The 17,991-nt window shown below is 41.7% G+C and overlaps 1 protein-coding gene across 1 annotated transcript in view; it reads right to left on the bottom strand.

The window, feature by feature from the left end:
* Positions 1–17,991, bottom strand: part of ssbp2a (single stranded DNA binding protein 2a) — a 56,418-nt gene that overhangs the window by 16,289 nt on the left and 22,138 nt on the right. The window contains exons 2-4 of the mRNA XM_073466623.1: positions 15,104–15,176; positions 11,013–11,074; positions 10,585–10,669 (exon numbers count right to left, since the gene is read on the bottom strand). Of these exons, the coding sequence (XP_073322724.1) occupies positions 10,585–10,669; positions 11,013–11,074; positions 15,104–15,176 (220 nt within the window). The remainder of the gene's footprint in view (positions 1–10,584; positions 10,670–11,012; positions 11,075–15,103; positions 15,177–17,991) is intronic.

The following is a 17,991-nucleotide window of genomic DNA, read 5'->3' as shown; positions in this document are numbered from 1 at the left end:
TTGGCTTTTTTTGTTTTGTTTGGGGGGGGCAGTAATAGGGTGTGGAAGGGTTACCACTAAGTTTCAAGGCCACCCGAAATACAACAGGATCTACAAATGACAAACCACACAGGAAGGAACGCCGTCCCTCCTCCCTCTACCTCTTTCCCACTCACTCCATCCTCTCAAATGCCATTAGTCCACTTCCTGAACAAGGGTGGGGGTGGAAAGAAGAGATGCTACCAGTCTGCATGACACACACACACACACACATACATGCACACAGCCACAAGCACAACACACATATGCGCATTAAAGTGTAACAGCGGAAAAACAACAAAAAGACTGATTTCTGCATTAGTGTGTGTGCACAAAAAATAACTGTCACTGTCAAAGCATAAAGAGAGTACATCTATATCTACAAGTAAGAAAACACAGTCAGGCAGCACAGAAGTCTGAGAGACAGAGAGAGAAGAAGAAGAAGTGTGTTCAGCGTAGAGATGAGAATGGGTGTGCTCTGCTTTTAACCATGTATTATTCACAGTCTCCTGTGGCGACCAGAGACAGATCAGCATGCTCCACTGTCCAATCCTCCAAAACTCACTTTTCAATTTCAAGGCAGATAGGCTTAAAATCGCCCTCTGGCATTCAAAGCTCCCTTTCTTAACCAAAACATGCCATATGTTACACCAGTAAAACACAGCAGCGTGTGGAATAAAGTGTTCTCTCTGTGTACTTCACTCCAGATCTCTGCTGTTCAGCAACAATATCTCACTGAGTTCAATCTGAATCAGAAAAAAACCCCACTGTGTGAGTATTTCCATGCTTGTATGTTAGATGCATGTTAACATGGGCAGGTTGCTTTGGCTGGTACTCTAATTTCACACAAACTGCGTCTTGTTTTTGTAGTTTCGACATTTGTTCCTTTTGGTTACTTTAAGATTGGTAAAAATAAGTTTGGGGAATATTCTTATCGTCAACAAATCCCATGTAAAGTCCAAAACTAATAATCATTCATCCCTCTTACAGGCATTGTCTGTATAGATGTTAAATTCAGAGTTAAAGCCACTGAGGGGCTGCATAGACAGGTTAGTAAAGTTACACAGCATACTGCGTGTCTAAACAAACACAATCCGAACATTGCTTCTTTTGCCTTTATTGCTCACCACAAAAGGATTCATTGTTTATGCAAGAATCCATAACAGCAGTTCACACATTTCTCCATAAAGCCAATATTTTCCTGACATTTGTGTTTGCCTCACGTGAAAAAAAAGATCCTACAAGCACTTCCCGGCTGCTGTAAATACTCACTAGAGCGTTAATGTATAAACATCCACAGCTGAAAATAGTCCACAATAAATGCACTATTTACAGTACGTGTAATCACTGAGCCTTTTCATAAAAAAGTAGTATAAATTTGGGATCCGAAAGAGAGATGGACTAACAATTGTTGACAAGAGTTCTGAGAATGTGGTGATATCACCAAAAAGAGGTAAGATGGAGCGACACACATCTCACATCAAACATCTCCTTTAGCAAAAAGAGCTGCTGAGTTGGACAGATCGGGGAGGAGGAGGTAACCTTTTTTCAACCTTCACAACATGCTTGCCTCTCAGCGTTCACCTTCGTCATCCTTCCCCATCTTTTCAATCTTTATCACCTTCAGCAGCACATTATGACGCACAACAGAATTCCCGCTAGCACCCAGGCACTCTCCAGTGTAACATTACAGGTGATTACCAGGTAAAATGGCAGCACAGCACTAATCTACCTGGTCTCACTGGGCGATTACAGGTAGGGAGATTTCAGCTGCAAAAGGTGACAGTCAAGGGGGGGGGGGACACTGGCTGTGTTTCCTTTATCACTGATGTCATTATCGACCCCTGTAAACAGCTCTGAGGCTGTGAGGAGCTGTATAATATGTGAGGTGGAGCCGTGGGGTTGATGCACTGTCAGATACACGTACAGAGCTGAAAATGATAGTCACATTGGTGCTGGGGAGCCACACTTCTCCCACCACTATCTTGCTCGGTTCAACGACAGTGGGGGAGATAAGGGAGATAGACTGAACACATGGGAGAGGAAAGGCTAGAGAGACAGAGGGTGAAGATTTAAAAGCTTTGACTTGAGTTGAAGACGAGACTATATCATGCTTTTCTCTATCTGGCAAATCAATGCAAAGACAGAATATCGATTCACCTGGAATCCACACATTTTGTGATCCTTAACACCAAATCGACCCAATTCTTTAAAAATACATCACAGTGCCATTGCAGGGATTGAAGCATGGATCAGAATAATACAGACTTCGCAATCCAACCTACAGGATGAAGTAATGAGAAGTCACTTTGTGTCTCATCTTGCCACACTTCTAGTGCAAGAAGGCCAGACACAAGAGGCAGCACGAGATAAGAATATGGGTGTCTACAACAGCAAAAAACCACTGAGGTTAGTTGGTGTCAAAGAGATACCGTCCTGGTCTGATCGTGTCAGCAGTCTCACTTTGCCCTCCTGCTCTCCCTCTGTAGTCCTTCCACAACTTCTACAGCTCAATCGCTGCATTATTGACTGTAATCCTTTACACAAACACAATCTATAATGTTGCTGCTGTGTAAACTTTTGCATCATGTTTATACCTTTACTCCCAAAAGGGGTCAGGAAAGACTGGATGCTGTGCACAAAAAATGTGCTCCCTTTGAATGATTTCAAACTCAACTTTTTCATTCCAGTCTCTTGTGATTAAATGCTTCAGAAAATATATTTACTTTGACTCCAGTGTGAATGAAACAGAAGTATAAAGTTAGCTGGGGAAGCTCTAATAGCACCATATCCCCTTTAATTAAACTGTTGTGGACACACAGCATATGCTCCCGACTAAGCCCCTTATTTTCATAATCAATAGTAATAACAGCAGTCAAACTGGAAACTACTCCTGTGTATCCCACGGCTCTGTTAAAGCTTGCTCTCATTCTTACACCTTCTTGTCTTCCCCTGCCCTCAGTTAACCTCTCCCCTCCACTCTGCGCCATGCCCCCGTCTTTGCCCCTGCCCGCTGCACAGCAGCAAGGCCTGCATATGTCAACATCACATTAACACTCCACCTCGGCATGTCCAAACACGCATGTGACATGACTCAGCGTAACGCGCCAGTGGAAAACACGCTCCTCCGAGACCAGAGGGCTGCGTGCAACAGGCCAGTGAAAGAGGAAGGAAGATGATAAGAGACAGAGAGAGGAGTGCAGAAGGACAGAGAACAGGGACAGAGATATGCAGAGTGAACAAGAAAAAAACTTCTGATGTGAAAGAGAAAGGATGAAACAGTGAGGTGGACAAGCAGGGGAGGGGAAAATGGGAGAAACAGAGGGAGTATAGGCAGCCCGGCAATGTGTTCAACATTCATGAAATTTCCCTATTTTCTTTTTCAAAATGTTGGGGATTGTGACAGCCATTTCTATCTCTGCTCAACCTATGGAAATTCCCGTTCGTTTTCTCCCTTCACTCCCTCCACACTGGGCTCGCTCTTCATTGCCATGGCAATGATGTTACAGTGAGTCACCTCCAGATTTCCCTCCTCCTCAACACCACCAAGAAGGAACATGGGAGCGTGCGAGAGAAAGACAGAGAGACATATACAGAGGAGAGCGAGGGAGAGAGAGACAGAGGAGGAGAAAGGGCTCTGTTTCCCTGGAAACAGACTGGGGGTCTCCCCAACCCCCATTGGTTCTCAACTGGTTGGAATCAGCTTGTTACCCACAATAGTTGGAGCCAACACAGTCTCTGTTTCTAGGTTGTCTCTGTCCTCGCTGTTTTGCTCCATCTCTTCATATGCATGCGTACACAAACACATACATGTTCTTGACAAAATTCAAGTCTGTATTTCATGCTATTTAATCAAGCTGTTCATTCTAAGGTTCGCTTTATGTTAATCCGTAATCAGATAATAAAACATCTGTGCCCAACTGTATCTCTCCAGTTTTGTTATTATTGCAGACTGGACAAGGGCTGGGTTTGCAGCTAATTTTAGCACAAACATGAAGCATTTATCGGCACTTTGTATATTATTATCTTTAAAAAATGGCGAGCCCACAGGAAGAAATGAAATAGTTAAAGGAACTAACTAATAATCAGTTTGTAATTGGTTCCAGTAAGAGGTACAAGTATCTTCAAAAGGCTTAATGCAGCTGGTCTTAATTGCAACAATATGCAACAAAGACAAGTTACAGTTGTCTTCAGACGGAAGGTTAGCAAAAGTTTAGAAAAGAGCTTGTTGGGAGGCAGCTCTGGTCGAGAAGACGACTTCAGAGGAAAGAAAGTCTCACAGTCAATAACGTAGCTGCAAGAAGTTGGATTGTTGAGGTGGAATATTAATTTGATTTGATCTGAGCTCCTGAGGGCATCTTGGAGGGAGATTATTTTAAGTAGAAAAGACCATTGCTTGGGAAGGAGTCTGGAGACATAAAACAAGCTACTTAGATAATTATAAGATAATCTTGCATCTATAGGGAACATTTTGGCCTGTTGGTGACACAACACAAAAACAGAATGTCAACACCTACAGAAAAGTGAATCAGTTGACAAAAAATACCAGGAAACATGTCCATGGTAAAGTGTGTGTATGAGAGTCCTCCTCTTTCTTCTCACATTCATACAGTACATGTTTCTCATTGTGAACAGGTGGTGTTTTCAGTACAACACAACGGTTGCAGCATCTTCTTGTCCTTTAGCTACACACAGTATGTAAGCACTTGTTTTTCCAGATATACCAAACACAGAGTGCATGAGTAAATAAATAAGTGAAGCTGTCCTGTGTAGTATTACATATCTAGAAAATGTGTGTATCCTTTGGCAGTACAATAAAGACAGGATGTGTGTGCTGCTGTTAGGCTGAGCAGTATGAATGCACTCCCATACCTGAGTGAGACAGTATAAACGTAAGATTGAGCGGTTTGAGACGGAGATTTTCTTTTTTTCTCTGCATCTTGATCTCGCCTTCACTGCCAGTTGCTGGCTATCTCCCACTTTGATGCCACACAATGATATCTGGCACTCCTTGCTTTAAATACACTGCTGCCTATCTACCGAACATGTTGTGTCTGCTAGTCCATCCATCTGTCACCCTCTTGTCCATCTTTTACCAGTTTACATAAGAATCACTTCATTAATAGAAGTGATTTTTATGCATAATGTGTCAGCAACATTTTCATAATTTTGCTGAATGTTAGGAGGTAGAAATATTTCCCAGCTAGTCTGTCTGCCTTTCAGTTTTTCAAATTGAATGCCCATTTTATTTGCCTGTCATCCTGCGAGGCTTCAAGCCCGGCTGATTGTGCACTTGTGGTCTGGTTCCCCAATATTTTCCTACTATTTCTTCCTCTGGTTCACTGAACAGCATCTAAACTCTTGTTTGGGGGCTTTTTTTCTGTGAGAATCCATCACACATTCACACTTTGATGAGACAAACTTGTAAGCTAAAAGCCCAAACAGTTTGATATTTCCTGGGTACACACATAGATTTCAACTAGAAAAGGTTGACTGATATTGCCATCCTTGTGCTAGGAGGAAATTAAACATTAATAATTAATCATTTCAACACTACAGCACTTTCTATTGCACCGCTCGGGGAAATATGGTGTGTTACGAGGTTATGTGGTTGCTGAACATCAGTACCTAAAGAAAAGTAAATCAGGGGTAGGTAAAGACCCATTTTATGAGGAAAACAAAGAACAAGGCTTTCTAAAAAGTATATGGAGTAGCCGGACAGTGGAAATAAAATAGCCAGCCAGGGGGTCCTAAAAACATTTACCCGTAAAAGTCGGTGGCTTGTAGCACATTTTAATGCTCCACTGATCTGCATTAGTGCATATTTTAAAATGTGCTTGCCCATCTGATTGTAAACATGTAGTGAATGATTGTAGAGGGTATTAGGCGTCTTGTATGTGTTACCCACAGTCTGTAAATAGCTATTTATATCTTAAACCAGGCTTACTCCTCACTATTTTTGTGATTCGACTTATGAGAGCTTATTTACTATTCTTCTTCTTTTTTTCCGACAGATTGACTGCAAAGTTTATGAAGACATGTCACAATGACTGTTCGTGTATTGTTTGACTAGAAACATAAATGCACCCTTTTTAACAAAAATGAACAAGATTATTTTGAGGCCTTTGTATTGGTTTTAAATGATATTATTCATAAAATGAACCTATGACAAGTCACTTTAAAACAACAAAGCATGCGAATCATTTGACTCAAATCATTTAAATGTACTTAATATAACTTCTCAACATCTGCAGGGCTTGACATTAACACTTCGGGGAGTTAATGTTTATTATCATATATTGGTCTACTTTTTCTTCTCCTGGTTCATTGAATAACATCTCAACTCTTGTTTTTGGAGAGCTTTCCTTTTTGAGAATCCGTCACACGTTCACACATTTATGAGACAAACAAGTAGACATAAAAGCCCCAACAGTTTGATAATGGTAATTGTACTTGTTCAGACCTTCACAACAACCTGCACAATTCAGTTCACAGCATATTTTCATTCACAACAATCATTTTTCAGACAAAAACCATGATTCATCCAGGGAGACTAATTTTTCAACCAAAGACTTGCTTCGGTTAATAAGCACATTCTTATCTGGAGGCTGCACAGCACGACCAGTACAACTGTCGGACACAGATAATCTTCTGAAATCAGGAGTGAGATATCTTTCTCTGTGGAGTTTTCTTCAGTTCTCCCAAAATCGCCCAATATTTTCTAACTCGTCAGCCCTTCTACCACCAGTCTGCTTCTCCAACATCTAAACTCTTCTTGCAAGAATAATCCTATGAGGGGAATGTAAACATGCACACTTAATACAATTCATTTGGACACATTTGTATATCAGTGGACCATGTTTAACAGCAAACCTTTTAAAAGGGTCTAAATGTCATAATTTCATTTGTTTATTTATTGTTAAAGATTAAAGAACTGAGAGTGCTTTCTCTAACTTTTGTCCCGACTATTGACCCTGCAGAAATAAGTTAAAAACATAAAATGAGACATTGCAATAAAGCTGTATTATAAATGCATTCATGTTGGTGTATATGCTCTACTTTAAGATGTTGCAGCTATGTGACAGCTGTCAACTTTCAAACCACTATTAGGAAAAGCCTGAAATGACCCCCAGTGGATTGATGTCTTCTCCTTCAGAGACAGAAAAGCAACTTGCATCTGACTTTTGTCTCCAATGGGGCCATTTCCGGGCCAAGCTTAAGAATTTAAAAATAACTTGTTTTTATGACTTCATGGCCCCTCGCAAATGGAAACCGCTCATTTAGTATCAACAACACAATTTACAAAGCACTTAACAGAACTGTAAACGGCCTTTCTGATGCCTGAAAAGCATCGTCTGAGGATGGAAATCAATAACATTGCATCTCCCTTCACTTCGTTCATCAGTCATTTCTTTCTTTCCCTTTTAATATTAGATTACTGGGAAGACCATACTCACACGTCGGTCTGCTGATATGATCGACATATACAGTACACAACCATGCAAGACATCACGCTCGTGTCAACATACATTGTTAAGACATGATGATCAGATCATCATGTCAAATCAGATTTACTCAAAGTCAACTGTATCTACAGTAGGCACTGGGATAATCATGCCAATCAAGTCAAAAACTCTGTCACAATCCCACCAATTATCAAAGAAAGGTACCCAAAGATGATGTGAACAAGCTCCTATATCTCCCCAGCATTAATTAGGACTTCACACAGTAATTAGCTATCTGAAAATAATTACCATCAAAATGTCTGATTAAAATCTCCATCAGTCTCAAAGTCAGGAGCCTGAAAGAGAGACACCGGCGTCAAATTAAGGCATCCTACGTTTTCCAACAACGGCCACTGCAGTTGTCCCCTCATTTTGTTTTAATTGAGCGGCAGATATGCGGGTAGTACCTCTGATTGGATCTGAGAAGCAGCGCAGCATTGGAACAGTTGATTGAAAGTGACCTTGGTCTAATTACAATTGGTCTAATTATAATTCTCTGATTACATCCCTGCAGGAAATGTAAGAATAAGAAGTTGCTGGTGGCCTCTGCTAATGACGTTAAGACAGATTCTGGATCGTTCCTGAATTGAATTCCTTCTGATCAGATAAGAAGAAACAACACGACACTGTTGTTGTCATCTTTAGCACAATCAGATTTAATTACTGTAAATGCGTTTATTTTGTTTTTTGGCTATGAGAAGAGTTTGATATTAAGAAATGAATCTTTCTCTAACTGTTTGTCCCTCTTTATGACTCATTCTCATTTTCTATCCATGTCCAGGCTCCCATGTTTTTCTCCACCTCTCTCCTCTCCTTTCTGTCTGTCTCACAGGGCTGAGGTCGTGCTGCCCTCCAGCTCCCTTCCTCGGAGCCATGATGACATCATCACACAGCAGCCTCGTCCTTGGGAGTGCCTATTCATCACCCTGATCATCATCGGCAGCATCAGCAGCATCACCTGCGTATGCACACACGTACACACAGGCACATACACCAACTGCAAGAAGATAAAAGAGAAGAGAGGCCCGACCAGTTGTGCAGGATTGCAAGCCTAAAGGAGAGAGGGAGAGGACCACAGAGAGGAGGAGGGACGAACCTGCTGGAGTAGGCAGAAACCCCTGACCTGTGCACTTCCAACAATACATCTCAATAAACCACAGTACAGACAAATCTGATGAGTCAGACTTCAGGCTACAGAGGGAAAACAACAACATAAAAAGCAGGAGAGAGAAGACCCCTCCACACCCCTCCCCCCACGCCCTCCTCCACATCGCAACTTCCCGAGAGGGAGCGCCACACTTCCTCTCTCTTAGTCACCAGCTAATCTAAAACTTCAAGAGCTCTGGCACCGCTCGCTGGATTCCGGTTACTGGATGGTGCATGACTAAATCAACCCATGCCTTGATGTGTGGGAATTATAACAGCAGTGAAGTGGAGCCACACTGCAAAAACACGGCAATAAACAATGTTTCCAGAACACAGGCCACACTGTCTGCCTGCCCAGTCTGCTCGTCAGCGCAATGTGCTCACAATACTTTGGGAATGTGTGTGTGTGTGCAGCATTATACAGCTGCTGTGCCCTGGTAGAATACAAGTAGCAGGTACTAAAAACCCTGAGCAGAAGGTTCTCTACACTTTGAACATCACAATAAGCATGCAGTTGAACACCATTTCAGATCAGAGATTCTTGATGAGATAAAACCATTGTAAAGACAAGTTGAAGTACAGGAACAACCAACACTGTAAAGTATATTGTTGTGGGATTAGATATGAGCAGCAAAATCAGCCCTAAATCCTCATCCTCAGTCTTTTTCATGCCTGTAGTATTATCGTGATCAAAAAAACACAAGCCACTCGTAGACATTGCCATCATCCTCATTGCTGTTTGGATGATCTAGTAAGCTTTAATATTTAAAACTGTACACAAGTAGTAAGTAGGAAACGGAGACACTGGAGTGAGGTGTTATCTGCATTTCTTTGATCAGAATCGGTCAGTCTTGGACTGTCATTTTAACACCACTTCTGATCAATATTAATACTATGGAGACCCAAATTGTTCAACATTTTATTAATCAAATAAAAACACATTATGAAACTAGAAAGGCATTCAGTAGAGTACATTCCCTTTGCCAAAGCTGAATGGTTCCCTTTAATTCAATCAAGCTAGTCCAATGTCAAACTTAAAAGCCCTGTATCACACTACATTTCAAACCATTCATGACTGCTTCACCATCAGCTCACTAGATCTAGGATCTGCATCAAATTGTCCACACTCATAGATACCATCCACCTAAAGACATCTCATTTTTTTCACCAAGATCCATGCATTACTCCCTGTAATGCTGGCAATGTCCAAGAAAGTAAGAAAAAATGTTGGATCTGCACCATAAGTCAATGGGGTCTATTCTGGGCCGAGTTTTGCAGAAATCCGCTCAGTAGTTTTTGTATAATCCTGCTGACAAACCAACCAACCATCAAACAAATGGACACGGGTGAAAACATAACCTCCTCGGTGGAGGTTATATATGTTTGTTTGAAAACATAAAGATAAAAAATAAAAAAAAATAGTGAAATATTGAATTCATCAAATATCTTTCTAAGACTCAAGAATATTGATGTTATTTAATTATGGTTCTTTTGACAGTGACAGTTAACTGCCCGTCATTTTCCTTTCAGCTTCAGCTGCTTTTATTCAGAATGTATATTTCCACAGTCTGCCATTTTTCCCAAAGACCTTCTTATTTCACAAAGCTATTAATTATCAAAGTCTTTGATTGTCAGTCAAGACAAACAGTTATATAACTGGCTGTTTGCTCATTGAGACCAAAGTACCAGTCAAACTCAAAACTGATGAGCAAAAACTTTAAATTAATAGTTCAATTCATACATCACATACATTATGTTTCTTTATTAAAATAATTATTTCATAATATCCCATTTACCTACTTAATATTCATCGTTTTGGTTGAAATATAATAAGCCATCTTCCAGCATAGGTTCCTGTGATGATCGGTGCTACTGGACCAAGGACCAAGAGCAAGGTACATAAGTGCAGACTCACGTAGTCATGGAAGGCCTTGGCCTCACTCGAGTGTTCACATGTGTCTCTTCTCTCCGGAGCGGCACAGTACAGGTCCCAAAAAACACTAAAACACACAGAGAGGCACTCTGAGAGAAGAATGATAACAAAAGAGAAACATTAAAGCTTGACAGATAAAAAATAATAGTCCACTTCAGAGGCAGGGTAATCCAGCATCGAGGCAATAAGTACGATTCTATTATCATCATTGGAATTGACGACTTTAGGTGCGCGCGTTACAATTTGCAAAATGCAACCTGAGGAAGAGCTTTCGGGGACAATTAATGAGATGAGGATGAATGGAAGCGGGAGGAGAAGGAGAGAGAATAATCGTGATCAATCAATGATGGAATGAAGAAAACAGCATGAAGAGGAATGTAACTTGAATCATTAGACACAAAAACACTCACCACCACCAGGAGTGGAGAAACCCCGGCGGTTCTCCTAATGTGATGTTCTTCTCCCATCGGATCTGGATAGACGGAGAGAGAGAGTGAGAGAAACATATTAAGTATAAAAAAATGGCCGACACCTGAATTACCTGCTTTACAAGGTTGGAGAGGGTGCAAGGGAATTGGTATAACACATGCCATTATGTGATTATATTATGATTCTCATGCCACAGACTCATAAGTAGATAATTGAGTATATGCGCCGGAAAGCCCGTCTATTCACAAGTACGTTAAAGAGTGTGTGTTCAAATGTGTGCAGCGTAAGTCAGGTGATGTGTAGAGTGTGAGGTCAGACATATGTACTCGCCTGAGGAGCCCAATCAACCACCCACACACCCTTCAGTTTGCTCCTCTTACATGTTATTTGTCCTTCTACTTCCAGTGCGTCATTCAGTGTGTGCTTCTGTGCGGCCCTCCTGGTTTCTATCCTGTATTCCTTCTTTTTTGACTTTTTTCTTGACAGTACTTCTCTCTTCCAAATAGACAGAATAAACATTGGGGTATGCTTGACAGTTAGTCTATACAATGTGTTGTCCAACCACGTCTGAAAGCATGATCTTGAGTGAAAAGCCCAAATTCTTCCGACTTTCTCTCAATTCAAACATTATTTTGTGGGATTATAGGTTAAATTGAAAGAAAAAGACCTGTTCACAACAAGTACTTACACTTTGTTGCAGGTTCAGGGTGACATCAGTAGCTGTCCTACTGTATTGCTGTTATCTGAAATAGTTGGTCCTTACTCAAAAAGTAATTTTTCTCTTGTATTGTTAAAATGCAAACAATAAATCGTAAATTTTACCTACTGTATGTATTGCTGCTCAAATAAAAGTTAGGACAATGAATAACATGCACATAAAAATAGAATAAAATGTAATATTCTTTATACAATCATTTCATGCATTTCATATAGTGGTGAACCTTGCCCCATCCACGACTGAGCCTTTCTTTAAATACCCTATTGCAATACCATCACCTGTTACTAATTAACCTGTTGACCATGTTCCAAACAGGTATTCACTGAGCATTCCTCAACTTTCCCAGACTTTTGTTGCCCCTGCCCCGACTTGTTTGAAACTCTTGCTGGCATCAAATCCAGAATAAGCATATATTTACAGAAATCAATAAAGTTGATGAGGTGAAACGTTCAATGGATTGTCTTTTTGCTGTTTTCAAATGTCAAAAAGGATAAAAAAATTATGACGTCCAGTTAATTTATGTTTTGCACAGTGTCCTAACTTTTTTGGAATCTGGGCTGCAAGCTAAGCAGCTAAAGAAGGAACTCAGATTTATGAATGCTAAATAAACTAACTAGCTGTCGCTGATAGAACATCTCAATTCAGCCAGCAAAGTTAATAATAATACAATTGCTGGCTAGAAATGAGAAGCTACTTTTGTACAAAAGACACACACATGCAAACAAACAAACAAAAAGTCAGGAAGCAGCATCTTCTGTCACAATAATACAATTTAATATGTATGTTGTGTTTCCCAAATAAGGTCGGGGGTATAGGGAGGAAATCTGGTTCCTGACTTGCTGCATGTCCGGTCACTACAGTGCATGTAAACACACTCTCTGATTACTCTTATAAACAGGTTCATCTGAGTAACCTGGGTACATGATGCCATTTAAAGTTGGACTGTACTGAATGTATTTTTTCTACAGTCACCATGCAACTACATAGTATTCAAATGTTGGCATTCAGATGAAGCTTCAAACTATTCGGTACAGCCCTAATGTTAGGTATGTGCATATTAAACCCCTGTCTGAAATCAAGAATCATTTGTTTAACAAATGACTATGAATTTCAATGGCAGCCATCCTTATCATGGTAAACTGTGTGATGTGCTCTGCCAGAACAGAGACAGATGTAGCAACAGTAACTAAGCGGGGCGGGGCTTAGCAGATGGTCAGTTGGAGCATTGAGTTCCAACAAAAAAGTGTGGGGGACGAGGATTTCAGACAGTAACACTTGAGTTGAAGCCTTTTGACGCCTTAACACCTCAGTCAAGGTTAGTGACTAACAGAAGCGCTGACATCACACACAGCTGGGATGATCTATGTCTGCACACAAGCTCGACCGACGTGCACATACATACAAAGACACAGACACACGAGCATCTCAAATCCTGAGCAGCAGCTGTGGGCAGCAGTCAGGCTTCTGCTATCAGACGATGACTCTATTGTTTAGTCTGCCTCTCCTCTCTATAAACAGACTTGTCTGTCTTTCAGCTTTTCAAGCCATGTCACGATCTCTTTAATTTCCTTCACCGAGATGTTTCATATGGTTAAAATAATACGACCATTGTACCACCTGCTCTACAAGCAGCGTGAACAAGTGCTAAAATAACAGGAAGGACTGACTCACTGTTCTTTCAATCAGACTGTCCTGACCTCCGCTGCACATCAGACACACTGACTTTTAGAAGGAATGCCTCGCTTTGAAGATTTTTTTTGGAGGGGGTCAGGAACTGGCTTTCGCATGCTTTCAGTCCGAGTTTGCAGTTCTAGTAAAGACAACTGTTTACTTGAAACATTATAGGCAGCCAGCAATTTCCATACACACCATGACAAAGAAGGATTTACTCCCTCATAATTGCTCAAATGGCACAAAAGTTGCAGAACAGCCAAGACACCCCTCATTTCTCACATTTAATTGGCTGCAGCTCGGTCCAAACAAGACGGCAGACAGTTCAGGTCAGGACAGTGTTTAGCGTGCTCCTTTATTCCCCCTTCATCTGGAAAGCGTAGAAGAAAATAGCATCGACTGTGCCCGCATATCCTGTCTTCTTGTGGTCTGTGCTCCCGGGAGGTTTATTCATTTACCTTGAGCATGCTACAGCGAGATCCCTTTAGTGTGATTACAGGCAGATGGAGGCTGTGTGTTGCAGGGGCTGCTCTCATTACACCGAGGACTGAGATTTGGGAAAGCTCTACCTTTCCACCCATATGAATAAACTTCAAACTAACTATTGCTTAACCTTTTTATCTCGCTGCCTTATTTTTTAAGGTCTCAGTGTATTTTTGTTTGAGCCATCAATTTAGTTTGACAGTTTCTTGATTCCTGTTCTCCTGAGCTGTCTGTCTTTGATTTACGTTTAGGTATTCGGGTCTGATTCGTGACTCGTCTTCCTGGGCTCTTGTTTCCTGAGCCCAGGGATACACTGTAAACAGATGTGGATGATAAAAAGTGGATAACAGCCTCCACCCTCCACTATTCCAGCAAGAGCAACATCATGGCGTAATGTTTCCCCCCCCCGTGTGTGTGTGCGTGCTCATGCATGCACGCCTACGTGTATTGTATACAAGTGGCTGTGTTTATACTTGTTGCACTCTTAGCTAATGCGTTCCCACACTTGAATACGACACCGCCTATCCTTTTCATCTCCCACATCTGCGGAAGAGAGAGCAAGCGATATGGCAGAGGAGAGGGTGCCAGAGAGACACGGAGGTGTGTGTATGCACATGTGCACGAAGACACACTAAAGCCAGAGTGATGAGAATTGGTGCCAGCTGATGATGTAACCTTTTCCATCCCTCCTCTCTTTGTTCTCCTCTTCCTCTGGCCGATGTACAACCAGCCTCCAGCCACTGTCTTCTACACTGTAATTTACTGTCATTTGCAGCCAAGCGCCGGAATCAGCTGACCTCATTTTCAACCCATCACCTTTTGCAGAATTAAAGTGAGGACAAGCTCACTTCTCAGGAGGAGTGGCGGAGAGATAGATCAAAAAGAGAAAGTGTGGGACTCAGAAAGAAACAAGAGGGAGATTGAGAGAGATCGACTGAGACGCAGCTGCTGAGCTGATCAGAGAATGATGTCAGTCGAAGACGTCAGCTGCAGGCTGAGCGCCGTAACTCTCCCCATGCTGCAGCTCCCGTCTCATTAAATGCAGGAATAATGTTAAAAAGCCTGTCTGCTGCTACCAACCTGTTGGCTCAGCACTGTGAGTCCAGGCTCAACTACTTAGTTAGTGGCTGCACTTACTGGACACATTGTATGACCCTTCAGGGTGGACACACAAGCACATGCAGCATGTTGGTGACTTACCTCTGAGAGAAAGGTCTGTGCTGACTTCTGTGCTCCTACATGCAGCAGGTACTCGTACACGTATAGAGCTAACCTGCACATAAAAAGAAAGAACACAGTGGGAAGAAGTGGGTCAGTTTGTGCATGGAGATCCAAGCAGTCAACGGTGCATGTTAGGTAAAACAACAATTTAGAAACACAAGAGAATTGGACGTTGTAGGCCAACAGATGTACAGAAGAAGACTCTCCTTAAACATCCCTGAACTTTTTTGAGTTTCAACTCTTTCTTGTGGATGGTTTCCAACCATCTCTGCCCAACTTTTGAGCCAGCAAATAAATTTAGTACCGAAGACAATTACACTTCCTACTCCATATTTAAGATAAATCCATATTTAAGAGGTTTCTCCCAGGATCGCCTAAAAATAAAGATGAAGAAGCCTACGCATGGATACGAATTGCAAAGCAGCTCCAAGATGCAATGTGCAGCGGTGTGTGAGGGCGTCACACTCTGTTACAAATCTCATGAGAAACAGAAAGACACACACCAGCTGAGGACGCACTAATCGTCTCTCGAATGCCAACCAGGCAGAGCAGCCTTTAAAGGCATTTCAAATTCACCCAACCTTATGCTAAACTTAAAACCTACCTGTTTGAAGAACAAACAGCGAGGTAATAAGAGTAGGATCGGTGGGACAGCACTGTAAAACACCTCAGCCTCGTTCCTCGGGGCTCTCCACACACTTCCTCACAAGGCTTTGATCACAGTAAGAATTAATTACAGGCTTGATTTGTTAATCAATTCTCCTCCCAGTGTGTCTGTGCCGGTGCTAACAGCAACATAGAGAAGAGGAGGGGGACGATCCACTGGGTCTATAAATACAAGATAAACATTGATCCACAGGAGATCAATAGTAGATCACTGACTCCTAATAGCACCCTGTAGGTTTGGATGGGAGTCTGGTGTAACGACATGTAGTCGCTGCACACGAATAATGAGATTTTTGTCATGAATTTAACAAAGGGGGTAATGTGCAGGAACATTTGTGCTTGATCCTCACATTTCCCCTGAAATCAATATTAAGCAGGTTAAGGGCTGAGTGGTAGGATTCCTAAGGTGCTGCCTCAGTGTTTTCATCTACCAGAGATGTGCTACATGTACAGTTTATGTCTTTAGCCACATAAGAAAAAAAGTTAGAAGTTGGTGTTCTGAGATTTGTATTACTGATTGACCTACCAATCCACCATTGTCTAAAGAAAATCAGTGAAAAACGTGGTGACATAGTGAAACTGCTAGTTTTCTCACACCAACAGGCCAAAACCCAAGGATACAAAGTTTGCCATTATACTGTATATGACAAAGAAAACAATTAAATTATCATGTTCAAGTAGCTGTAATTAATGCACGTTTGCCATTCATGCTCGGGAAATGACTTAAATGCTCAGTTGATTATCAAAATAGTTGCAGATTTATTTTCTGTTAATCGAATAATTGATTATTTGATAAAGTGATTCAGCCATACATACACTGATGAGGCACAACATTAGAGAGGACTAACAGGTCAAGTGAAAAATCATCTTGTGAAAATGAAAGGTTCTGCTGGGAAACCTGGGGTCCTGGTTTTCATGTGGATGTCACTTGACATTCATCATTTTTCCCCAGCTAGCAAAACCACAGGACTAAAAACACACCGGTGTGAGACACCACAGGTCACCCCAAGAGGTTCTGTGTCCATGGGTCAGAGTCCGATTCACAGTGGGGTCTCCATGGATAGGATTGGTTCTGGCATGTCCCACAGATTCTGATCAGATTGGCATCTGGGGAATTTGAAGGCCAGTGAAAAAGAGTGAATCCCCGGCCAAACTTTTCAGCTCTGGATTGATAGATTTATTTTAAATGTCAATGTTTCACTCACAAAGACCTTTCTCAAGACATAACACTCACAAAGTGACATAGTGCTCAAATACAACTCATAATTACATGACAGTCCAAGCATTATGTCACTTTGTGAAAGGTGTTTGTGACTGAAACATCATCAACCCTTTTTTAATAAATCATTTCATGCAGAGGTATAAAGGATTTGCAGCAATTTACACTTTGGGGAACAAGTACACTGGGATTACATCTTTTGGGGGATTTGATTCCCTGCACCACAAAAAAGAGATTAAGAAAGTGGTGTTTGTACTGATTTTGACTCATCTTGCACACTGAACTTGGAGGCCAGGTGACACCTTGAGCTCTTTGTCACATTCCTAGAGCCGCTCCTGAGCAGTTTTTGTGAAGCAGTGGGTTGCATTGTCCTGCTGGGGAAGTCACTGACATCCGGGAGGGCTGTTGCCATGAGCACTTGGTCTACAACAGTGTTTGGTTGCGTGGTGTGTCTCAATGGGATCTACATGAATGTCAGGACTCAAGGATTCCCAGCAGAACATTGTGTTGTAATAAGATGATCAACGTTGTTCACTTCACCTGTTCGTCCTTTTGATGTTGTGGCTTCCGCGTAAATGCACAATATATAGTAGATGACGCATGATAGTACCAGCTTTGACCTGGAGTTTGTTGTGTCTGTGTGTGTTTGTGTGTACATGAGTACGATTGTTTATTGTCAGGTGTAAAAGATGGTCACACCGGGATAGCAGCTGTCCTAGAACCCCCACTGAAAGGTGCTACCGGCCCGCTGTAGCAAATCCAGACTCCTCTCATATCGAGGTAAAAATAAACTCCCCAGACAGCCCTGTCTGCCTGTCTGTAGATGATGGACTGCACACCTTTCTGCTCCGCACACAGGTACTCCGTCTCCTCACCCCACCTCCCCCATTTCTCTCTTCTTCATCACTTTTATCCTCTGTCTCCCCTCTTCCTCCTCCTCCTCTCTCTCCGCCTTTCCTCTCTTGTTGGGGCTGCTTTCTTC

Source organism: Pagrus major, chromosome 5 (assembly GCF_040436345.1).
Source record: "Pagrus major chromosome 5, Pma_NU_1.0".
Taxonomy (NCBI): domain Eukaryota; kingdom Metazoa; phylum Chordata; class Actinopteri; order Spariformes; family Sparidae; genus Pagrus; species Pagrus major.
Note: the sequence above shows the minus strand (reverse complement) of the source record. Positions and strands in the feature narration are given on the sequence as shown.